Below are 26,211 nucleotides of genomic sequence, written 5' to 3'. Positions count from 1 at the left end.
GTGTTTGGCAACACAATGATTCACAAGTTAGAGAAGAAAGACGTAGGTATTTTGATTGCCTAAAATTAGTAGACATATGGGTGTAGGGGTGTTACGCACTGGCCACGAAAGCCTCTCCATACATAGGATTTTCGAAGGATAGAACACTTTTCAAATTTTGATGAGTTACCACCTTGATTTTTTGAGGAGCATTGAAACCTCAAATAAATTTAGCACACTTCAAACACCAATGTAATTATATAAGGTCACTTTAGGATATGTCAAAATAAAAACAAAATAAAATAAAAAAAGTGTCTTTCAAATAGCATTTTCCACAATAAAGGGCCACCATAAAGAATTTCCCAAAATATAAAAGTTTATCTTTCAAAGAAAGAAAATAACTACATACAATGTATATATAAAAGTTGATAGCTAGACTAAAATCACATAACACAAATCTAACAACTCTATGTTTTTTTTTTTTTTTTGGGGGGGGGGGGGGGGGGGGGGGTCATGTATAAATCACCAAAATTATTAAAGGGAAATATATAAACATATTAGTATCAACTTTTATTATATAAATGTATATGAAGAACAGATTAGGTATTATTTTGTAGAAGAGTAGTTGTTAACAGGTTAAAGTTGAACCTTTGTCCAACTTTTCCATCTTACCTAAGCCAAGAACTGTTCACAAAAAAATAAAAATTGTCAACTAAAAAAAAATTCTAAGGACTAATTCTACCCCCTGAAATATTAAAGAACAGAGAAGCATAAAGTAATCTATTCCAAGTATCAGGCAATCCAGGAAGACACCAATGACTACAATCAGCATATCCTGTTAGACTATTCTCAAATTTTTTGATCATTACTTTCCATTGACTGCTCCTATAAATTGAAGGATGTGCATCCCTTCTATATTGTGACAATTTTGTGATATTCATGTACTTCACTTGTATGTTGTTCACCCCTTCTATCACCTTCTTAATGACAGGAAGGAGTATATCAGATCTTTGCACGACAGGCTTCAGAGAGTCCTCCTCCAGAGGTTGGGTTACATTGTAGCACCAGTCGTCTGAACTGTGGTGCACTGCTGATAGACTTCGGAAATATACTGATGTATTGTTAGAATCGACATTGCTGTTCATCCATGTTGACCATGTTGTCATGGCTCGTTCGTAAGCTAGCTCTATTGGCATCTCTTCTACTAACTTACCCTCATATTCAAACAAATCCCACCTGTAAAGTAAAAGATTGTCATAATTTAACTGTGAGATCATTAAAATAATTGGATTTCTATACTTGCATTCTCTCAAAACTCGACGTTTATAATGAAATGGTAGATTCAATCACAAACATTAACAATATGTGATCATAGTTGAGCTTGCTTACGATTTCATTTTGCCACCGTGCAGCCACCAGTGGCCGGAGTTGAATACCATAACATCAGCTCCTTTCCATTGCAACGAATTCGGTGATAGCTTGTCTAGCACAAGGACTTTGTGACCACTTACATGTTTTTCAATAAACTCAACTAGAAATGGACTCCAATAAAACTCAACTGTGCAATTATAATCCTGCATTAAAAAAAAAAAAAAAAAAAAATAAGTAGCTATATTAAAGTTTAAACAATATAATAAAGAAAATATTTCCAGTTATAGTACTAATAATGTAATATTTTAGTCTGATCTTATTACCTTAGCTTTCAAAAACTTATAAACTGGACTCTCTGCACTCACTTCAACACTGGAAGAAGGAATGGAGGAATACAGAAGACAAGCAAGAGACATCCACATGTTTCGATTTAGCGAATCTCCTACCAAAATCACCCTCTTGTTTCTCAATCTTTCTAGCATATCTGTTCCATTGAACCTACCAAAATAAAAGTAAGTTGCTCAAAATATAATTCGAGGTATATGAACATTATTTAGTTCAATTAATAGAATAAATACTTTGTACAACTTACAATGGTATGTCACAACCCTTAGCTTCCCATCTCCACCTCTCATACTCGAAATCCGGTCTCCCATTTTTCCTGCAGCTCATTTTCTCCTCAATAAACGGACACCTAGTTGAATCATATCCAGGATCTTCATCTGGCAAATACACCCACTTCCCTTCAAACATGTTACACTCCTTATCAACCTCCTCAGTTGGCTCGACAACATCTTCATCTGTCAAATTCAGCTTATTTTCCGGACTAATAACAGTAATATTAAAATGCTCCAAAGGCTTGATCACACTAACAGTCGCATCAGTTTCATCCAATGGGACGAATTCAACCACAGTACTCCGTTCAGCCATAAAACTCGTATACGGGTTCACCTGATAGGCAAACGCAAGCAGCAGGGTGAACCCAACAAAACTTCCAGCCGCGAAATACTTCCACGAATCATTGACATTAGAAACAAGCTCCATGACTAAATTTGGAGATCTTTCAGAGCTCTTAATTAATGAGCAGTTTATATTGTAGTTGGTATATTATTTTTGTACATGCAGTAGTAGTGTTAGCAATATAGAAAAATATATCATATAAACTTCCATAAATCTATCTTAGAATATCACTAAGATATATTTTTATCCCAAATATAATACAGAAATCTATATGAAAAATATATCACAATAATATATTTTCCTATTCCTAACAAGTAGCTAATTAAGTCAGTCAACTTTGTAAACTACAGTCACATGCATATGCATTAGCATGTGAAATATGATTAAGTTAGTAATTTCAAGACAAAAATCAAATATGTTAGGCAACCTACTTTTTTATAATTTTATTAGATTTGGGATGTAAGTTTGTGCAACTACTCTTGAAAACGTTTTTTTAAAAAAACTTAACCTTAAAGAGTAAGCGGTACGGCAAGACAAAAGTTTGATTCTTTACTGCTTTCTAGTACGGTACACCTCTTTTTTTTTTTTTTTTTTTTTTCGTTATACAGTAAATAAACTAGAAATAGATAAATTTGCTGCAGATCGGCAACTTAATTAGATTCTCCCTTATCCGACTTTGTTGCTGAATATCCAGCCTCTTTTTACTTTGTTACTCGTACTATTCAACTTAAAATTCGTTGTCAATCTTGTCACATTGCCCGAACCTTTTAAAAGCAATTAATACGGAATTTGTTCATGTGGTTTTGCATCCTTTATCTATCACTTATACAATTGATTTTTATTAATCAGTGTTTTTTTATTGTGGCTAATCACACCGTGCGACAAGCAAATGCACACTAAATGGAACGAGGAAGCCCTGATCGAGTGACCCTAGCTACACAATTTCTATCCGACCGAGTAATTCTTGACTGAGTAACCCCGGCCACATCGTGTGTCCAGCCACTTGAAAATTTGTGATCATTATTAGCTTGTTTAATATGTTTATACAAATCGAACAAATTAATCTGGCTCATTTGCAAAAGCAACAAGAAAATTTATCTTCCTTGCTTATATGTATATGAACAAAGTTATCTGAGTACATGGATAAGAGCAACATTAAGCAAATTTGCTCATTCATGAAAATCAGCAAACTAGACAATTGATTGATCAGCCGTATGGTGAAGAATAAGATATTAAGTAATGCATAAGAATCCGTACTCATGGCCCATGCTCGTAACAAAACTTTAATCACAAAGAGTTACTATTAAAGAAAATGAGGCAACTTATGCAGACATGGAACTAATCTCTTACAGTGTACCAATTAAAAATATGATGATGTTTTGAAGCAAAAAAAAATATGATGGTATCTATTCATTATGCCATCTTTCAGCTGAAGGTCGTCCGTAACTGAGCATCATTTATAAGATTATACCAGTAAGTGTTTCTTATACTTTGTATTATATTTTACAAAGTACCGGAGGACTATTTTAATTTTTAACAGCAGCTGAAATACGGATCAATACAGTAAACCAAATTCTTACAGATGATTCAAGAGCTTGTCATGTTTACATTTACAGAGACAAACTTCAACATTACACGCTGGAATAAATATATACAGTCGCAAGGCGGAGGGGCCGCTATGACAACGGAATTTACATTTTTTTTCTTCTTTTTTTTTTTTTTTTTGAAAACGCAACGGAATTTACATAATGTGAGTGTATATATAGCTGATTGAACATGAGTGTTACACTGTTCAGTTCCAATAATAATCCTCATTCCTTAAAAGCGCAAGTAGCTCCTGATGAAGACATACAAAAGTAAAAGTTAATTAGGACAACAGAAATGATGTATTAATGAACTATGAACCAAACTCTTCTTAGACCAAAGATAAGCTACAACTCAAGGCAAGGCCAGCAGAACAGCACCATTATGACAAGGATGACACAATACAGAAGACAGTGTAGAAAAAAGACAGCATAAGTTTAGCAGTGCAGAAAATTTACGACACCAGTGCAGGGCATGAAGGGAGTGAAGAGCAAATAATGACAACAATAGCCAGCCCTGACAGAATTTGTTAAAAGGCGCACTATTTAACTATAAAGTGATATGCCAAATGTGACAACCGTAGTTCATGCAATAAATGACTTCATACAAATTAGTAGAATACACATGAGCAACCAAAAGGAATTAATTATGGAGAAAACAAAAAGGAATTAATAATGAAAGTAGACTAACTCTGCCAATGACCCATCACTACCACCTCACCATCACCGCTACCCTAAGCACCACCGTCTATGCACTACAAAACCCACACAATCTTTGCCAAATTTACCCAACCACCACCGTAACCTAAAAACCCACCACCGCCTCCCCGCCCATCTACTACAAAACCCACCTAATTTCTACAATTCCACCCAATCACCATCCCATCTAACAACCCACCAACAAAAACCCACCCCAACCTACCCATAAACCCATCTCAACCCTTTGAAATCCACCCAAAGTCGAACCCAATCTAATAATCCACCCATGAAACCCCACCCCACCCACCTGAAAACCCATCTCAACCCTTGAAATTCACCCAAAACCCACCATTACCCTAAAATTTCCACCCCATCCATCAAAATCCCAAGATCTAAGAGAGAGACCAAGAGAGAGAAAAAGAGAGATCGAGATAGAGAGACAATGCTTCGATGACATACGGTGGAGCAAGAGCGAGGCGGTGCTCCAGTGGGGTGGTATTAGTTTGATTAAGGAGGTTGAGATGGGGTTCACAAGGATAGTAAGAAGATGGCGGTGGTTTTGTTTACTTCGATTTTTTTCCCTCCTTTCCCTTTCATCTCTATAAACAAACAATAAGACAAATGTAAGGATTAATTTCTTTTGCCCTTCTGTCCCATTGTTAATCGCATAACTTTTCCCTTTGTTTTACCAAACACCCCCTTAGTCTCTTAAGAGTGAGTTGGGGAAGTAAAAAGCTTTAAGAAAGGGAGAGCCAAAAGTTTATGACATGGCTTTGCATTTGAGTCAGAGTGATGGAAATCTTCTACCAATACAGGCATTAAAACACATTTAACAAGTAGTAGAGTAGAGATGAAAGGTTATCACAACGAATGACCCTGATAACCTGAATTAACTGATTTTCAGTATATTATTTCCGTAACAACAATAATTTGCATAGATAAATAGCATCCAAACTGACTTGATAGACACCTAGCTGTCAACCTTTGACGCTTAAGAAATTGTCAATTCATCAAAAAAATCTCTCTGATTTGCTACTTTATCCAACTGAAAAATCATGCTTGCTAGTTCTCAACTTCTCATCCTATCCTACCCTAATCATACATTAAAGTAATAAACATGGCCTTCAATACATTGAAAGTTTGAAAGACAAACAAACGACTTCAGGATACACAGAAGAAACAGTGGACATTCATCCAGAGTTCAGGACTACACTCAAATTATATCAATCACAGATTCACAATTACAAACTTAACAACAAAGAAAGAATTTGCATCATAAGCCTTGGGTATTGATTAGACTATAAGTAAGGAAGCTTACAGTTGCATGGGTCAATTTTGTTGGCTTTAATATTTTACAGTATAACAGTAAATCGCTAAGGTCTTTTTTTTTTTTGACGGAAGATAAGATCCCTACAAACATAACACTTTGTTTAGCTCCCTCTCGAACAAGCTTTATTCATAAACGACGGTCACTTGCACTAGCTTTCAATTTAAAGAAACAGAGAAAAATCCAAAGGACGGAGGTCAATTATAATTATCATTTGCATTGAGAACCTCTTCTAACATAACTTGGATCCATCCCAATGTAGCACATATTTGAGCTAGAATAAAGTATTTCTGAAAAATCAATCATCTTAGGCCTCATAGCTTTCTAAGCTATGCACAATGAACAATTTTAGTTATCTTACAGTCTAACAGGTTTGCCTACAAACAACTTACAGCTTTTTTTTCTATCAAAGAATCAAGAATATAATATCATTTGCTTGCACATTAGGAATTAACTAAGTTTATTTGTCACTAAATCATTAGTGAATTAATTCAAGGTTGTAAAGCTTTATAATTAGCAGTAGGAAAAAGTGAAAATTCATATAGTATATGTTTCTGCTCAAAAATGCCAAACACAAATGGCTACTATAGAAACAATTTTCAGAAAACATAAACATTGCCATAGGAATCCGTTGCAATATGAAGGTATAAATGCAGTAATTGAAATAAGCAAATACTTCAATATAAAAATTTCTGAGTATTGAGGAATCACATCATACAATTTTCACTACTTTTGTAAATTAATAGCCAAAAACAACATTCTACTGATCATGACATATGAACTGCATTGAACAAGTAAAAATTTATATTGTAACAATTCAAGATTTACCTATATTGTCGTGTTGTCAATCTCTTCCCTACTTTCTTCTCCACAGGAAGTTTCCTGCAACGCAGAGCTCGATTTTTGAATCTGAGAAAGACCAGGCTTTGGATATAAGTATCCACATAAGTTGGCTCAAGGATAGGCAGAGCAAGATTCTTCAAGTCCTGATTGTTAGGATCCCATGAAATCCAATTTCCAGCAGTCGTTGTCACCACAATTTTACCATCCCCGGCAACCATGGCACCTAATACTGAACCCACATTATCTCCTATATTAAAATCAAGAAGCTTTCTCCAGGATTTTGTTATACCATACTCTTCCATCACCCATACATTACCTGCATCACCAGTACATGAAACAGCAAGCTTATCCTCGACTAACTTAACCGACAACAACACAGCACTGGACATCGGATTTGGCAAAAGAATCTGACTAAAGTCCTCGTTAGCAAGATCAAAAGCCAAAACTGTTTTAAGAAAAATATCATTAGGAAGTTTCATCTTACACATCCAATGGATAACCCCATTCACAAACACCCCCCTACGATCGAGAACAAACTTACCACCCTCAACACAAGATTTAACAGTCCTCCAATTACCCTTACTAAGGCTACAAACATCAGCATGAAAGTATGTATAATGTTTCTCCCCAATTTCCCACTTCCAACACACCCTCACCACCTTATAATCCTTCGAACTCGAATCAAACCCAAACCCAATAGTAAAATTGGGCAAATTACAACTTGGAATACCTCCATTTACGATTCCGATATCTTGTGAAATAAAAGATGGCATTAAGGCTGGTAATGGGAGGGTAAAAGCTTTTCTAATTGAAGGGTTCCACAAAATCAAAGGAACAACACGAAACGACGAATAATCAAAAACACAAATTAACCCGTGACAACAACCAACAATCAAACCCATACAACCAACAGGAGAATCAATTTCTACCCAATTATCTAAAGGTTCATCAACATTATGCAAAAACAATTTACAAGGAACACTATAAAGTGTAGTAACACCATTTTTTGAGGTGGGGTTTAATTGATGTGATAAATGAACAGAAATAAAAGATGGATTTGTGATTAGAGAATACCATGATTTGCAAACAGACATGAATCGAAGTAATGATGCAACTGGTAAGCGTTTGAAGATTTCAATCACCAATTCTTCGGGAAAATTGGGGTTTGATTTTGGGCGATTTCTTCGTTGGTAAACCCGAAGATTTAAAGGGGGTTTAGTGATTTGATTTTGGAATTCATGGATCTGATTTTTGTGTCGTTCAGCCATTAATGAGCAGCTCTGAAGCAGGATTTCTGAGTTTTTAGTTCAAACAGAAAATTGAAAAGAGTGTGTTAGAAGTTTGTTGTTTCGTACTTTCCCTCATTTTGATTTTAAGTTTATTATTATCATTTTTTTTTTTTACTGTCACTCTTCCACTAAGCAACACAGCAGAAGCTATCAGGTAATTCAGGTCCCAGTATTTCGAACAACAAGGTTATGGGATGGGCTTAGCCGCTTAGAACGGCAACGGATTGGATCCGGACTGAATCTAATGTTACTATGTTAATTGTCTATATTAATTGTTTTGTTAAACGGATTCTAATAGTTATTTTCAGTATGTTAAATTGTTTGGTAAATAATACGTTGTAAAATGTTTTGGAGTTAGTAAGTTGGTTTTGAGTTAATTGAAGTGGGACTAAGGCCTCATTCTTTAGAGCTGCTCTGCTCTGTTGTATTCTGCTCTGTTCTGTTGAATCCTGCTCTGCTTAAACATAATAATTAATATTGAATTATTATAATAGTAATTAATATTTAATAATAATAATAATAAATAAATAATATTAATAATTAACAATCATCGTAATAATAATGACAATATTTGATTTTTTATAATTAAAATTTATATTTAAAGATAATAATAATAACAATAATGATAATAATAAGTAATTAATATTTAATAATAATAAATTATTAATATTTAATAATAAAAATAATAATAAATAATAATAATTATTATTATTATAATTAATATTTAATAATATTATTTAATGATTATAATAATAATGCAATAATAATAATAGTGATAATAACAATAGCAATAATAATAGTAGTACTAGTAATAATAATAATAATAATAATAAATAGTAAATAATATTAATAAATAGTAAATAATAAATAGTAAATAATAATAATAATAATAAATAGTAAATAATAATAATAATAGTAATAATTCGGAAAAAATAATAACAATGTAATAATAATAATAATAATTAATATGTAATGATTATAATAATAATGCAATAATAATAGTAGTACTAGTAATAATAATAATAATAATAATAATATATGTAGCCCTTACGGCTATATATAAGCATTTAATATAGTTCCTAAAATGGAATTAAGTTGGGAATTCATGACAAAATCACGCGCAAATCGGTGTAATTAATTTTATTTTATCCTCAATATTTCCTTTTTTAGCTTCTTATTCATATCCCTTAGGGCTATGTTTATCATTTTCCTAATAATAATAATAATAATAATTCGGTAACAATAATAACAATAAAATAATTCGGTAGTAGTAGTAGTAGTAATGCGGTATTAATAATAATAATAGTAGTTAACAACAACAACAACAACAACAATAATAACAATAATAATAATAATAATAAGAATTAACAACAACAACAACAACAACAACAACAACAACAACAACAACAACAACAACAACAACAACAACAACAACAACAACAACAACAATAATAATAATAATAATAATAATAATAATAAGAATTAACAACAACAACAACAACAACAATAATAATAATAATAAATAATAATAATAACAACAACAACAACAACAACAATAATAATAATAATAACAAGAATAAGAATAACAATAACAATAATAATTAACAACAACAACAATAATAATAATAATTATTATTATAATAATGATAACAATATCTATAATAATAATAATAATAATAATAATAATAATAATAATAACAATAACAATAACAATAACAATAACAATAACAATAACAATAACAATAATAATGAAATCTGCTCGGCTCGGCTCTACTCTGTTGAGATTTGCTCTGCTCTATTGACTCCTACTCTGCCTGAAAGCTCAAAAGAACAGGCCTAAGGTGGCAATCAACAGTTTCAAAGAAATTTAGTTATTTCGAGAGAGTTTAATGGTTTTTAGAGTGGTTAGACAGAGCGACAAAGGTGGATTCGATGGTATTGTGGGTGAGCAAAAATTTCATGTATTCATAATCGACGTCATTGGAATTGATAGTACAAAATGGGAATTGAATCTAGTGGTTCCAATTTCAAGTAATAATATTTCCATTTTTTTTAATCCCTTCCTTACCTTATAAAAGTATGAGAATGCTCTTATGAATAGTATGATAACAACTAAATCCCTCAAAATGTTTGTTTACCAATTTGCCCCTAATTAAAAAAAATAAGAAAAATGATAAATATAAGAAACTAAAAAAGAAAATATTAAGGATAAATTAACATTTATTACACCGATCTGCGCGTAATTTTGCCATGAATTTTCAACTTAATTCCATTTTAGGAAGTATATTTATTGCTTATATATAGCCCTAAGGGCTACATATATCATTACCTAAAAAATAAAAATTTAAGAAGATATTAGTATATCCCTACCTTATAAAAATCCCTACTCCCTCCATCCCTAAATTACATACCTATTTCTCTCTATTTTGTGAAGAATAAATGTTAGAAGTAGGAATGTAATTTAGGGACAGAGAAAGTACCTTATAAAAAATATGAGAATTCTCTTATAAGTAATGTGCGATAAGCATACAGCTGCAATTACTCTTCTCAAAGGGCTAACTATAATACCATATCGCGCAATTACAGTATGAGAATTCTCTTATAAGTAATGTGTGATAAGCATACTAGTTAATATTAAGTGTTACACTAGCATAATGCGGTCCGATTTTTTTTTTCTCTAAAGTGTTCCACTTTCTTTTTCTTAATTTTGTCACGATGATTTTTTTCCCTTTCCTGTTGCTTTGACTTTTTTTTTTTTTTTTTAATTTTATTACAAGAGCTTATACAGAATAGGAAACTAATAGACAAAATTAAAAAAGGATAAACTAGATTTTGCTGTCGTAGCAAGAACCTGAGCCTTCTCCACTATCACCCAATCCACCTTGAGAACGACACACCACTCAAAACTGCTACTTAAATGGCCAATACAAGCAAGTGTCCAACTAATAGCGATATCTGAGTCTTGGTCACCCTAAAGGGAACGAACAATTGTAGTAGAGTCTGTATAAATTGTAACCGCACGAAGCGACCTTGTGACTGCCCATTGTAACCCTCTTAGGCATGCATTTAACTTCGCTTGCAGAGCAGGCTGAAGAAGCCCCTCCAAGAAATCCCTGTTCCCCGTACTCCCCAAACTCTGAACACTAACCCATCCCCAATCTGTGAGCTTGTTTATTCCAAGAGCCATCAACCAAAATGACCGTTTGCACTAGCAAACTTCCAGATTCTATGTCCTGCAAAACAACACGTATAAACCCCAGAGGGTACTCACTTACCAGTTCAGGAGGGTGCAAAACGCGAAAACCCCCTGCCTTCTTAGTATCAAAAAGATATTGTTGGCGAAGACCTTTTGATATAATTGCCAGCGTCGACAAAGGATCAGCACCCACCGGGTTGAAAACCCTATGATTACATGATATCCACAACCCCCAAAGAGTTGCGATGAAAAAGATCATTCTATGACCATCAAAACCATCCTGGCTTAGAAATAGCCGGATATAGTACAAAATCCAATCGTTGAAGGATTGGTCTGCGTTAGCTTATGAGTGGATACGTAAAATCCCACCCCTTCATGCATCTCCTGCAAAATTGCAAAATCTAAGCAAGTGCTGTAAATCTTCCACCTGTGGGGACAGCGTATACTTACAGCCAGTCTCTGTCTTCCTAAATTAGTCTTTGTAGCGATTCCATTATGAAGTAGCTTCCACATAAACAATTTCCACTTGGGCATAACGTTCAGGGACCAAAAAATCTTATACAAACTTGAAATGTCGTTTGAGGAATCTATGAGACCGGTTTGTTTGAGGAAAGTATACCCTGTCTTAACGGTAAATTGACTCAACTTATGGTATCGCCAATACAAATAATCCTCCAAGTCGCCACCAGGTAACTCCATACTTGCAATGACTGAGGCATCAGTGTGGACAAAAGCGAAGTTCAAATGGGCAAAGTTCCACTTAGAAAAGTTAGAACTAGACGGGCAAATGAAGTGACTTGCCTTCCAGTCCTTAGCCTGACGCAAAGTAGCCGTAGATTTATATTCTGGCACTCTGCCAACCATCCATCTATCGTTTCCTGCTACTATATGAAGGAATTGTGTCTTCGATAAGTGCAATTACTAGATATATCAAGGATCACTATTATGGAGATAATAAGTTCATTCTATTGGGGCGTCATCCTCTGTTGCTAGACTATGAGAGATGATCTTTGGGCTAGTCAAATAGCCCAAAGCCCTTTAGAATGGATCCTATATTGGTCACACACAAGGGTATTGGGTTAAGCAAGTTAGAGGCCCATTAATGGGCCTCATGAGCAATCAATTAGTCATAAGCATGAGTGGGCTAAGTATAGTTTGAGTGGGATTAGGAAGTGGGCTTGGATTTGGACTTGGGCTATTATTTAGAGATATGATCTATAAATAATAGCCTTGCCTAGGGTTGAACACATAAGTCACAATTGACAATACAGTGAATTGTGAATCAAGCAACCACCATCCAAAAGCCCTCATCCTCCCTCTCTCACACGCACGCCTCTCCTCCCCTCTCACCCACGGCCGGCCACCCCTAGTGGCCACGTGGTGTTGCGCGGTGGTTCTTGCCTGGTTAATCGTTCGTCCATCTCCGTAGAAGGTCGATAGAAGTGTTCTTTCGCGACTAACTAGCATTAGTGGAGGTCTTAATCTGTGCCCGTGGACCAAGTAGAGGAATCGCATTTGAGGTTCTTTATCTCCCCATTGTTCTTGCTCGATCATCGTGGAATCACGCTCCAAAGGTATAATTCTTACTTCTTTATGTGTTATGCATGAGATCCTTGGTTTGGTGCTATATGAATATGATTCATGTTAATTCCGCATTTAGTACCTATAATCTCCTACAGTGGTATCAGTTAGCCTCTGGCATTTACATATATTGAGTAATAATTCTTTGATAATCCACAATTTTAATTCAATTAGGAGGGAGAATAATTTAATTATGAGTCAATTGTTGTTTTAAATGTGATTTAACAATATAGAATCGTTAAAGGTGTTTAATTTGCTCCATATTACCCATCAATTGATCCGAATTTTGCCCCAAAATAATCGAAAAATTCGAACCCCTAAACCCTAATTTCGAAAATTTCGAATTTTAAACCCTAATTTGTGAAATTTTGTGTTTAATTTTTGATTTATTTCGATGGTAATATGTTTAAGGAATTTAATCTATTTGATTACATGTTAAAATTATGAATTTTTCATGATCAAATTATTTAATTTAAATGTTAAATTAAATTGGGGATTAATTTCATCAAGAACCCTAATTTCAAAATTGAATGTGATTTAATTTTGGGATTAATAGGACCACATAAAGTTTAATTGATTTTTACAAAATATGTTTTGTTTTAATTAATTAAAATCAAAAAAAAAATAAATAAAATAAAATAAAAAGGAAAGAACAGCAGCAGCACCGCGGCTGGGTGGCGCTGCCACGGTGGTGCCGCTGCTGGTGGTCCAGGAGGGAGGGGGCGGGGCTGGGTCAGGCAGCAAGGAGCAGCGCAGCAGTGCACCGCCCCTTTGCGTGTGCTGCTGCTGCTGTTCCTGCGTCACTGCAGGGGCAGGGCACACCGTAAGGTGTGCGGCCACCGTGGCCGGCTTCGGCTGGCCACACCACGGTGGCTGACGCGGCCTTTTAAAAAAAAAAATTTGTTTTTTATTTTATTTTGGATAAAATCAGATTTCAAAAAAAAATTAAAAGGATAAGTTTAAATTTTGAAAAGATAATTAACAAATTTAAAGTTGTTATTTTTGTTAAGTTTGGATAATTATGGAGCAAAAGATTCTATAAGGATAATAATTGATTAAATAATGTGATTATCTCATAATTATTTATGGATAATAATTGATTTAAAATATGTGATTGGCAAGTAATTAGGATAGAATTCCTAAATTATTTAGGATAATCATGGAAAATAAATATGATTTATATTCCATAATTTCAAATAAGATTTGATTCTATCTCATACCTAAATTGAAATATATGATATTTTATAATTGGTTATGATTAATATATGATATTATCTAATTACAGTAATTAATTAAAATATGAGATATTTATAGCCATGTTTCCTTCATTATGATCATCAGATGTTGTAGTTTAGAAAAGCATGATGAGTGATTTATTATATGGCACTTTATAATATATGATATTGTTTATTGCTATATATAGACTAGTATGGCCCATAGATTCTAAAATACGATCTGCGCATCGTGATGTATTTTTGTAATCTAAATACAGTCTGCGTACCGTTGAGTATTTTTGTAATTTATTTTATTTTATTTAAGTAGTAGATAGAATAGAATAAAATTACAGGTTGCAGTTGATCCAAAAGCCAATGAAGTGAAGGCCCAATGGAGCAAGATGGATGAGATCCATGAAGATCCAAGTGGGAGCATTTTACTTTATTAGTTTTCTTAGGATTAAGGGGCCATACTATGTCATGTTTTATTGCATTAGTAGATTATGCATGTTTAGGTTTATTTATGTTGCTTGATGATGCGCTAGAGTTCACTATACAATCACAACATAATAAATCTAGATCCCAGAAATATTGATGCAGCTTTCCCAATTAAAAACCCGACGAAAACCTTGATCATTTGTGATGGGTCGGCCTCAGCAGAGCGTCATAATATATCTTGGGGAAGTGGGGGTAGATCACGTTCTACACTTTTAATTGGTTATATTCAACAAGGTTACCTAAAGATCAGTTTAGAACCTTGAAGCTAAGAGTAATAATTAAACATGTGATGGTTAATTATTCAACCAAGAATTACAAGAGTTATAATCAGTAAAGAGTTTACTCACCTTGAAAATGTAATGGTTGATGGCAGGGCCTCAGTCCGGTTAATTATTGCACAAATAAAGGATCTTGGAATCATTTTATTCAATAGGGATCATTTAAATATTGAATGAATGCTTTAAAGTTACCAATAAATTCAAAATTACTTATGGTACTTTAAATTTATTAAACATAATTATTGAATTTTGCCTCGTTTTGTTTTTGTTTGTAGATGAATAACTTATATGACAACACAGATTTACCAATGAAACTCAATTTAAGGCTTAATCTCAGAAACTACAGGCAATGGGAGGGCGAATTGAGAAATGTTCTCACAAGCTTCAAGCTTGATGCTCGCCTATATGTACCCGTTGAGAACAAGTGTGCTCCTGGTCAGGACCCTGAAATGCATGCAAAATTAGTTTTGGATGCAATAAAGGTCAAGAACCTAATACTGGAATCTATTCCAAACTGTTGGTACAATAGGTTCAGACGGTATGAGGTGACCAACTTATATCAATGTCTTCGTGCTATCTGTAGGGGTGGCATGGGGGCATTGGGTAGCGGAGGTGTCAACGATCCAAATATAAGAGAGATCGTTAACTCGATCCCTCAGATTTACTATTCCTGGGCTGACAGTTTAAGGTATGAGACTTACCGGATTCATGGTAAGATTATGGCAAAAAAAACTCTTACCTGGTCAGTCAGTGAGGAACCATGTCAATGAATTGGTTGATATGATCAACCAAATGGATGTCCTCGGGAAACCGATCGATGATGATTCTGCACGTGACATTATTTTGTTCTCACTCCATGCTGGTTTTGACATTGTAAGACTTTCTCATAATGATGAGGGATCATCTGCAAATTTGATCAACATCTTACTTAACCATGCTGAGGAGTACCTGATAAGGAGAGATTGCCAGTGCTTCTATTGTGGTGGATGGCAAGCCCATACACCAGGGTGTCCCCATTATGCACCAGTGAAAACAGAAGGTAAGGAGTTACTTGATGTTTTTGTTGTAGAAATTAATCTTACTTCATCTTCCACTTGGTTATTCGATACCGGTTGTGGTGCTCATATCGTCAATGACGTTCAGGGCTTGAAAGGAAGTAGGAAGCTAGATCCAGGAGAAGTAACACTTCGAGTAGGAAATGGAGCAAAAGTTGCTGCACTTGCTATTGGGAGTTATCATTTGAGACTTCCTTCTGGATTAATTTTAGTACTTAATAACTGTTATTTCGTTCCCAGCATTACTAAAAACATTATTTCAGTTCCAGTTTTAGATACTAAAGGTTTTTCATTTGAAATAAGAGACAAACGTTGTTTTATTTCGAAAGAAAGTATGTTATATGCTAATGCTAAGTTAATCAATGTCTTGTATGTTTTAGAATATACAACTCATGTCTACAACATAGATCATAAAAAGCAGAAAACAGATGGTTCAAACCTAACTTACCTATGGCATTGTAGGCTTGGACATATTAACCAAAAGCGCGTCCAGAAATTACACAAGGATGGACTCCTTTCTTCTTTTGATTATGAATCATTTGAAAACTGTGAGTCATGCTTGCTTGGGAAAATGACTAAGTCACCCTTTACGGGTATAGGTGAAAGAGCTAGCGACCTTTTGGGACTCATACATACAGATGTGTGTGGACCAATGAGTTCAAAAGCCAGGGGTGGATATAATTACTTCATTACTTTCACTGATGATTTAAGTAGATATGGTTACATTTACTTAATGAAGTTCAAGTCGGAAGCCTTTGAAAAGTTCAAAGAATTCCAGAATGAAGTACAAAACCAGCTTGGGAAGACAATTAAGGCACTACGATCTGATCGTGGTGGCGAATATTTAACCCAAGAATTTGATGAACATCTGATTAATTGTGGAATAATTTCACAATTAACCCCTCCAGGGACACCTCAATTAAATGGAGTGTCAGAAAGGAGAAACAGGACTCTACTAGATATGGTTAGGTCCATGATGAGCTTTACTGATCTTCATATATCTTTTTGGGGATATGCATTAGGAGCAGCTGCAAGAATACTAAACAGAAGCCCATCCAAAGCTGTAGAAAAGACTCCATATGAGATGTGGAATGGAAGAGCTCCAAAGTTGTCTTTTCTCAAGATTTGGGGATGTGAAGCCTATGTAAAACGTTTACAAGGCGATAAACTACACCCTAAATCAGACAAGTGTTTCTTTGTGGGCTACCCCAAAGAAACAAAAGGGTATTACTTCTACAATCGCGAAGATAACAAAGTGTTTGTTGCTCGCGATGGTGTCTTTCTAGAAAAGGAATTTCTATCTAGAAAGCCAAGTGGGAGTAAAGTGGTTCTCGAAGAAATTCGAGACGAGCAACAAATGGATGTGGATAACACCACATCAGAGGCGAGGGCGCATGAAACGATTAATCATGCGTCGGAGCAAGCTAATTCCACCAGCGAGACTCCTATCGTCCCACTTGAATCTAATTCATGCGAAAATCTTCAAGGAGTTGGAGAGAAAATTTCTACTGTTGCTCCTACCCCACGTAGGTCTGCCAGAATCAGAAACAAACAGTTTGTCGAGGTTCTGTTAACTGAGGATTCTGAAATCTTCTTATTGGAGAATGAGGAACCCACAACCTACAAGCAAGCTTTGGTGAGCCCCAACTTAGATAAATGGCTTGAGGCCATGAAATCCGAAATGGAGTCAATGTCTGAAAATAAAGTGTGGACCCTAGTTGACTTGCCTAATGGGGTAAAACCCATTGGTTACAAATGGGTCTACAAGATTAAAATAGACAAGGATGGAAATGCCTACATCCATAAAGCAAGACTAGTTGCAAAAGGGTTCAGACAGATTCATGGTATTGACTATGATGAAACTTTTTCCCCAGTAGCAATGCTTAAGTCCATTCGGATTCTTCTAGCGATCGCCGCATTTTTCGATTACGAAATATGGCAGATGGATGTCAAAACCGCATTCTTGAATGGGTTCTTGAAGGAGGAAGTGTATATGACACAACCTGAGGGTTTTGAAGATCCGGAAAATCCTAGAAAGGTATGCAAGCTTGAGAAATCCATTTATGGATTGAAGCAGGCATCCAGGAGTTGGAATCTTCGTTTTGATGAAGCGATCAAAAGGTTTGATTTTGTCAAGAGTGAAGAGGAACCTTGTGTATACAAGAAGTCTAGTGGGAGCAGCGTATTTTTCTTAGTCTTGTATGTGGATGACATACTTCTCATGGGAAATGACATACCAATGCTTGAATCAGTCAAGGAATGGTTGAAGAGTTGTTTTTCCATGAAAGACTTAGGTGAAGCTAAGTACATTCTGGGAATCAAAATCCATAGAGACAGGTCTCGAAGGATGATTGGACTAAGTCAAGAGACTTATATTGATAAGGTTCTTGACAGGTTCGAGATGACAAACTCCAAGAGAGGTTTTCTCCCCATGTCCCATGGCATTACGCTCAGTAAATCTCAATGCCCGGTTATGCCAAATGAGATGAGACGTATGGCTATCATTCCTTATGCTTCTGCAATAGGATCGATAATGTATGCCATGATTTGTACAAGGCCGGATGTTGCATATGCTCTAAGCATGTGCAGCAGGTTTCAGGCAAATCCAGGTGAAGCACACTGGACAGCTGCCAAGAACATCCTTAAGTACTTGAGAAGGACGAAAGGAATGTTTCTAGTGTATGGTGGCGAAGATGAGTTGGTTGTCAAAGGTTATACGGATGCGAGTTTCCAAACAGACAGGGATGACTTCAGATCTCAATCTGGATACATTTTCTGTCTGAATGGAGGAGCAGTGAGCTGGAAGAGTTCGAAGCAAAGCACTGTCGCAGACTCTACGACAGAATCAGAGTATTTGGCTGCTGTTGAAGCAGCTAAGGAAGCTGTTTGGATAAAGAAGTTCCTGACTGAGCTGGAAATTGTACCAAGTTCTCAAAAGGGTATCGAGATATATTGTGACAATAATGGAGCTATTGCTCAATCCAAGGAAGCTAGGTCACTCTTCAAATCCAAACATGTAGAGAGGAAGTTTCACCTCATTCGAGAGATCGTTGACAGAGGAGATGTCAAGATGAGCAAAATTCACACGGATGAGAACATCGCTGATCCGCTTACTAAACCCCTTCCAATGCCTAAGCATGAGAAGCATACTAGTGCAACTGGATTGAAGCGAATGGTGTAATTAGAAGTTGTTATTTGTTTTGAGAAAATAAATTACATATGTAATACATTCATTTGCAGAATTATGTTTAATCAGAAATTATCTTTTCTCTTATTTAATTGTGGTTTCAATATTAAATAAAATGTCCAAAATAATTATGGATTGATGGGCTCATCAGGTTATCTATTTTAGAGACCTGGTGTATGAAACCCCACAGGTGAACAAAATCCACATATTATTTAAGTTCCTAGTTCGAAATCATTAAAGTGGACATAAATGATTTCAATGAATGGACTAGCATGTAAGATTGATTGGATAGCTCGGTTTCATGGGCTATAGGAGCATAGTGATAATGCTCGGTCAATCACATGGATATGCATGAATGATGCAGGATCGAACTATAGACCTACTTTGAAGTTCAAGTATAGAACTTCCGGATATATTAGTGGATTCCTTTGACATGAGTGGAACATTGGTTTCATTCAATGGATGATATAACTGTGGTACATTCAAACGTCTTCCCGTAACTGGAGATTATAAAGGGTGTTTCCTGGTTATTTCAGAAGTTGAGTGGGAGCTTTGGTTGCCACAAGATTGGATAGAGTCTTCCTATTAAATTAGGAATGTGTCATGTTTTGGCCTCTTGAAGAGGGAGAATTCAGAAAATGCATGGCCGTGCTCAAATGTGTTACATAGTAACCATTTGTTTTGTAATTCTAACTCGGATTTCAAGAAATGATTTGTAGATTAATATAGATTACATAAGATGCAATCATATTATCAAATCGACACAAAATGACTTAAGGAATTTGAATATTGCGCACTTGTCTCAGACAAGTGGGAGATTGAAGGAATTGTGTCTTCGATAAGTGCAATTACTAGATATATCAAGGATCACTATTATGGAGATAATAAGTTCATTCTATTGGGGCGTCATCCTCTGTTGCTGGACTATGAGAGATGATCTTTGGGCTAGTCAAATAGCCCAAAGCCCTTTAGAATGGATCCTATATTGGTCACACACAAGGGTATTGGGTTAAGCAAGTTAGAGGCCCATTAATGGGCCTCATGAGCAATCAATTAGTCATAAGCATGAGTGGGCTAAGTATAGTTTGAGTGGGATTAGGAAGTGGGCTTGGATTTGGACTTGGGCTATTATTTAGAGATATGATCTATAAATAATAGCCTTGCCTAGGGTTGAACACATAAGTCACAATTGACAATACAGTGAATTGTGAATCAAGCAACCACCATCCAAAAGCCCTCATCCTCCCTCTCTCACACGCACGCCTCTCCTCCCCTCTCACCCACGGCCGGCCACCCCTAGTGGCCACGTGGTGTTGCGCGGTGGTTCTTGCCTGGTTGATCGTTCGTCCATCTTCGTAGAAGGTCGATAGAAGTGTTCTTTCGCGACTAACTAGCATTAGTGGAGGTCTTAATCTGTGCCCGTGGACCAAGTAGAGGAATCGCATTTGAGGTTCTTTATCTCCCCATTGTTCTTGCTCGATCATCGTGGAATCACGCTCCAAAGGTATAATTCTTACTTCTTTATGTGTTATGCATGAGATCCTTGGTTTGGTGCTATATGAATATGATTCATGTTAATTCCGCATTTAGTACCTATAATCTCCTACACTATAGACTTTCCATCTCCCACCTTCCAACCACAACCCTTGGTTAGAGTATTCTCCGCCCTTATTAGGCCCCTCAAGCCCCTAGAGAAATTCTTATTCCGGTACTGAACCTCCACACCTTTAGTCATCGGGCTCTGAAATCGGGCCGCACACACCTTGGCGAGCAAGAGCTGAGGGTTGTGAAATACACACCAAGCCTGTTTCATAAGCAAAGCTGAGTTAAATGAACCTAGACTTCGAGTTCCTAAACCACCCATACCCTTAGGCATGCACACCTTGTCTTTACTCACCCAGTGCATTCCCTTATTCTCCCTATTTGACCAAAGGAAAGCAGCAAGAAGAGAGTACTCCACCTTATTCGCAATACTACTCGGCAACTCAAAGCAGCTGAGGACATGAGAGGCAATTGCAATGAGCACATAGATGATTGAAATCAATTTCTGACACTGAGATAGACTGATCGCATTCCAACTCGTCAGCCCTTTACCAATGTTATCGACGATGAACTGAAAGGAGGCAGATTTGCGGCCCACCAAATCAATAGAGACTCCAAGGTGCGACGCGAACTGGTCAACCTTGGCCATGCCCAATATACCTCTAAACGAGGTTTGCAAGGAGAGAGGAGTATTAGGGCTGACTTTAAAGTGTGACTTAGCCAGATTAATTTGTTGGCCTGAAACGTTGCTGATCCTGTGAATAACGGTTGTAATAGCGTAGGTACTGCGAACATTGGCTTTGTAGAACAACAGGGCATCATTTGCAAAGAAAAGATGAGAAATAGGACCTCTATGTCCTATCTTTATACCGTAAAGGCACATGTCACAACCCTGTTGTAACATTCTTGACAGAACATCCATACAAAAAAGGAAGAGGTATTTTATGCTATTTTATAATGGCTTGAGACTTATGTTTAGGATTAGGAAAAATAAAAAAAAAAGAAGAAGCAATTGTCCAACTTTAAAATCAAAAATATTGTTCATTACTAACAATGACACAAAGATCAGACTCAATTCAAGCTAAGTAGATTGATTGCCGCGGTCAACTAAAAAGCTAATAAGTCATACTTTGAATAGTTTCAAAATGTTTTGAGTTTTAATATTCAAGGTCATTTCAGTTTAGCCAACTCTGCTACAGATGCTGAGCGCCTGAGCTTCTGGCTTGTGTTTACGCTATCAGATGGGCTTCTTCGGCTGGGATCAATCAGGTAAGGGTGCTTAGAGATTCAGAGGCTCTCATCCGATTCTTGCAGACCACAAACGACATCAAGATAGCAGTCCTCTGGGCAATTGACGACCTGTGTACATTCGTTGCTACCTTCCTGAGATTTACCAGGCAACAGGTTCTTGAAGACCACCATACCGCAATTGCATGTAGTATTGTTACTACTTTTCTCTCTAATTTAGACAAGATTAAGGTTTATCTGTTGTCAAAAATATTAAATAAATAAAAGAATACATAAAAGTTTATAATAATCAAAATAATGAAAATTTCAGACATTTTTCTACTGTAGAATGTTAAACTTCTCACAAGATTTTTGCTAATTTATGCCAGTACAACCAAAACTCATTTACATTACAAAGTACTTGTATTATATTTCATTCATCTCATTCTACCTTACCTATTTTATAAAAAAACAAGTCATACTTCCAAACTTGCTCACAAGTTTTTTACATAGAATTTTAGCCGGTCATTATGTCTCAGATTCAATCTTTCAATGAGCCAAACTCAAGTAACTGAAGTAAGTCACAAGCTAGGCTCATTATCATCATCTCTGTTTAACATGTAAGTACCATAATCCGTGGTCGAATTGTCAATGATTGTCCATGCTAACTGAATTTTTCATTGATTAACGAAGAAATCAATTATATATTCGGATAGGACCTAATTCTATTATATGGATAAAACATTGACCAAATGCCATCCTAAGCCCATCTTATTAGCTTTAATTGCTCCCTTTTGTTAAAATTTTGTTATCTTGATCACAATTTCTGCTCACCTGTTAATAGGTATCACAGTTTGTACAACATAAGGTAGTCTTATCAACAATGTGAAATAACGACCAAGTACGCCTGCTAAGAGATAGAAGTACACCATAAATATTAATTAGAGCCTATTACAGGCTTTCTCATAACCTTCTCCAAGTTGTTTTCAACTGAAAAATATCAAGAATAATGCTGCCATGATATTTATGTTTTGATGCATGTTGCTAGGCGATCACTATATGAAATATATCAAGAATTATGTTGCAATGAGAATATTGTAGATTGCAACAAACTACATCATGTTTTCCTACTTACAAACAAAGCTATTATGACCATGACAGACATCAGATTTACAGTTCAAATCTCAGAACTATTTAAGTTATCTTTTAAACCATTAGGTAACATTACCAACTTCTACCTGATACAATTTTATTGATATATTGTCTCTCTCTTTCCATCATATAGAAGACAACATTAAGTAGAAAATAATACAGAGTACATGATTTTACAGGTTTCTAAAATGGATTTGTAGTCCCAACATATAAACCACAGCCATTAAAATCAAATTCTACCGACTAATGCAATCATATCAGATCATATTAAGCTTTGATAAGTAAAATTGCGACAAAGCTAGAAGTAGGGAGGGCCTCCACAATCTACAATGCAAATCTGAATAGAGTTGACAGCATCTACATGCATTAAGCATCTTACAAATTGCACAGAAAGCCTAGAAAATTACAAGAACATGTAAAGCACAACCATTAAAAGGTTAGGACGACTACACCAAATTACCTAGTAACTGCTATCTACAGTAATGTTGTTGTCCCAAAGAATTTAGGCTTTTCAATTACTAGCTTCGTCAAATGCTTTCTAACTTTAATAAGAACCATTGAACATTTGATAATTCCATAACCATCTCACAATTCATCCTTATGTTTATTATATTCCCAGACTCATTTGGATTTTCAAGCTGAACACGTAACCATTTGGTACATGAACTTACCATTCCATACTTCTCCAATCTCCATCACTTATAATTCGCATACATAACCATCATTGCCCATTCATCATCTTAATCCAACATCAACTATATTCAGACTCTCTCTTTCGAAAAACTATATTCAGATTTTACACTCTTATGACAGTGGTTTATCACTTCATTCAGAAAAAAAATAAAATCAATTAGCATTGCATCGGTGACATACTGATCTAAGGTTTTGCTCCCCATTCACATACATACTTCCCCTCCAGACCCTCATAATCAATTGAAGAAAAGCTAAAGCAAAAATAAGATTATAGAACATTTTTTTAGAAAAAAAGTACTTCGTATTATGTTGACAGCTGAAAAAAAGGTATACATTCAAAAAAGAAAAGCTGTCCTGTATTCAGATAATCAATATTACAGAAGCATCACTAATTTTCATGAATCAAATGAGCATCGGTAAATACAGAGTATATTTTCATAACCTAAGTACTCAAGTATGAGGTATAATCCAGATATATAACAGACTCAACAATTACAGCTGTACAGTCAATTGAAATTCACACTAAGAATTCAGAATTCCCTATGTTCTAGAAATGGTGCTTACTGCTAACAGAGAAATTAATGCATACAAGACATACTTACATTGATAAAGATTTACCCTTGTCATCTTTCCATACTTTTTTATGATTCTGCTTCACACCTAAATAATCTTGCTTTGCACCAAAATAATCTTGCTTCACACCTGAATATTCTTGTGAACCTTGTCGATCTCTTTTGCTATTTTGCCCAACCAAAAATAAGTTCTCCTCATAAGTATCTACATAGTCAATGCTAGGAGGTAATTTTGTCTCGAGACACTTAATTTGTTGCAGATTATGATCATAGGATAGCCAACCATCACGCATAGATTTTACAACCACTTCATGATCGCTAATCACCAAAACATTCATATCATTCTTGATACTGTCATAGAAATTAACACTGAACAACTTTACCCATGATGATTTCACACCATAATTCTCCATCACCCACAAGCTAAAAATATCATCTCTTATATGTATCACCCCCAACAACTCCTTGCCATTCCTAGGAACCATGATAACCCTCAAGGATCCATCAGGCATGTTCATTAACTCTTTTGGCAACATAATTTCACCGAATTCTCCATTTCCCAATGCCAGTGTCCATATCATTCGATAAACCCGATCATTAGGATCAGTATCCAAATTCACATTCAAATTACAAATCCAATGAATCACCCCATTCAAGCACATTCCTCTCCATCTAATAGTAGTAATAGAATAGGGTACTCTAGTCGACCCCAAACAATTCCATTCACCATCACTAATATTATACACCTCTGAAAGAAAACAAGTACCAGTATAACGGGTAGAATACGACACTCGAACCACCTTATAAGAACAAGAACACGAATCAAACCCGAATCCGAAAATCAATTTGGGGAACCCACCAGCAGTATTTTGCACTTCAATAGGAGGAAGATCAACAACTCGGTGTTTTTTAATTGAAGGGTTCCATAAAATCAATGGTGATGTATTCTGATACTTGTCATAAAAATTATATAAACACAACAAACCATGAGCAGAAGATACAACAAAATGGGATCTTTTAAAAGGGCAAACCCTAGTAAATTCACGCGTCAGATTATCGGAATCATAAGCAAAGAACATAGTATGATTAACTTTGCTATGAATATCAATGGGTTTTTTGAAAAGCAGAAATTTCTGGGATTTTTTCGAATTGAAAGCTGCGAGAATTGACATGAAAGATGGGGAAGTAAGGAGAGAGAGCCATGACTTACATATACAAGTGAATCGTACCAGTGATTTTAATGGCAGCCGTTTCAAAATTTCGATTAGAACATCATCGGATAACGATGGTGGTGGTTGCGATGGTGGTGGTGAAGGTTGTTGTCCAGGAATTGAGCGTTTTCGGGTTGGCCATTTGATAGGTAAGTTGTGCATGATTTTTGGATTGGTGATTGAGATTTTGGGAGATTTCTGGGGAATTTGTGAATTTAGGGTGTGAACAAGGTGAAGGCAACCTTTGTAAAACTTTTGGAGAGTTCTTGGAAAGTAGATGCTTAAGGACTAGAGGACTGCAGTGGACTTTTTTTTTTTTTTTTCTTTTGTTCGTTAAAGACTACTCCTTCCGTCTAGCACTGTCAAAACGGTTTGACAGTTCGGTTTCGGTTCGGTTTGAAATCGGTTCGGTATTTAATCGGGTCGGTTTGGAATCGGTTTAATTGTCTCACGGGTCGGTTTTGGTTCGGTTTAAATAGTTATCGGTTCGATTCGGTTTCGGTTTATTCTTAAGCGGTTTTAATTCGGTTCGGGGTGTAAACAGTCCGGGTAGTAAACGGTTCGGTGCAGACGGGTTGCGGTTTGTTGACGGTGCGGTGTAAACGGTTTTTATCCCGGTTCAAACAGTTTCGGGTTGGAAACGGTTTCGGGTTAGAAACAGTTCGGTTCTTTTTTGGTTCAGTTTATAACTGGTTCGGTTCTTTTTCGGTTCAGTTTTTAACTGGTTCGGTTCTTTTTCGATTTAGTTTATAAC

The 26,211-nt window shown here is 35.7% G+C and overlaps 3 protein-coding genes across 3 annotated transcripts; all 3 read right to left on the bottom strand.

Annotated features, from left to right (window-relative positions):
* Positions 1-536: 536 nt before the first annotated feature.
* LOC145587769 (protein trichome birefringence-like 43) lies at positions 537-2,466 on the bottom strand. The gene is made up of 4 exons (XM_081644447.1): positions 1,943-2,466; positions 1,674-1,848; positions 1,369-1,553; positions 537-1,215 (listed from the first exon to the last, which is right to left on the bottom strand). The coding sequence occupies exons 1-4, from the start codon at positions 2,392-2,394 to the stop codon at positions 705-707; spliced, it is 1,323 nt and encodes a 440-aa protein (XP_081500573.1). The 5' UTR covers positions 2,395-2,466; the 3' UTR covers positions 537-704.
* Positions 2,467-3,779: 1,313 nt separating this feature from the next.
* Positions 3,780-8,133, bottom strand: LOC145587768 (F-box/kelch-repeat protein At3g23880-like). The gene is made up of 2 exons (XM_081644446.1): positions 6,748-8,133; positions 3,780-4,147 (listed from the first exon to the last, which is right to left on the bottom strand). Exons 1-2 carry the CDS (start codon positions 8,028-8,030, stop codon positions 4,129-4,131), a joined length of 1,302 nt encoding a protein of 433 aa, XP_081500572.1. The 5' UTR covers positions 8,031-8,133; the 3' UTR covers positions 3,780-4,128.
* Positions 8,134-21,623: 13,490 nt separating this feature from the next.
* LOC145587767 (F-box/kelch-repeat protein At3g23880-like) lies at positions 21,624-25,693 on the bottom strand. The gene is made up of 2 exons (XM_081644445.1): positions 24,277-25,693; positions 21,624-22,087 (listed from the first exon to the last, which is right to left on the bottom strand). Exons 1-2 carry the CDS (start codon positions 25,617-25,619, stop codon positions 22,084-22,086), a joined length of 1,347 nt encoding a protein of 448 aa, XP_081500571.1. The 5' UTR covers positions 25,620-25,693; the 3' UTR covers positions 21,624-22,083.
* Between the last annotated feature and the right edge of the window lie 518 nt (positions 25,694-26,211).

Source organism: Chenopodium album, chromosome 17, assembly GCF_948465745.1.
Source record: "Chenopodium album chromosome 17, dcCheAlbu1.1, whole genome shotgun sequence".
NCBI lineage: Eukaryota > Viridiplantae > Streptophyta > Magnoliopsida > Caryophyllales > Amaranthaceae > Chenopodium > Chenopodium album.
Note: the sequence above shows the minus strand (reverse complement) of the source record. Positions and strands in the feature narration are given on the sequence as shown.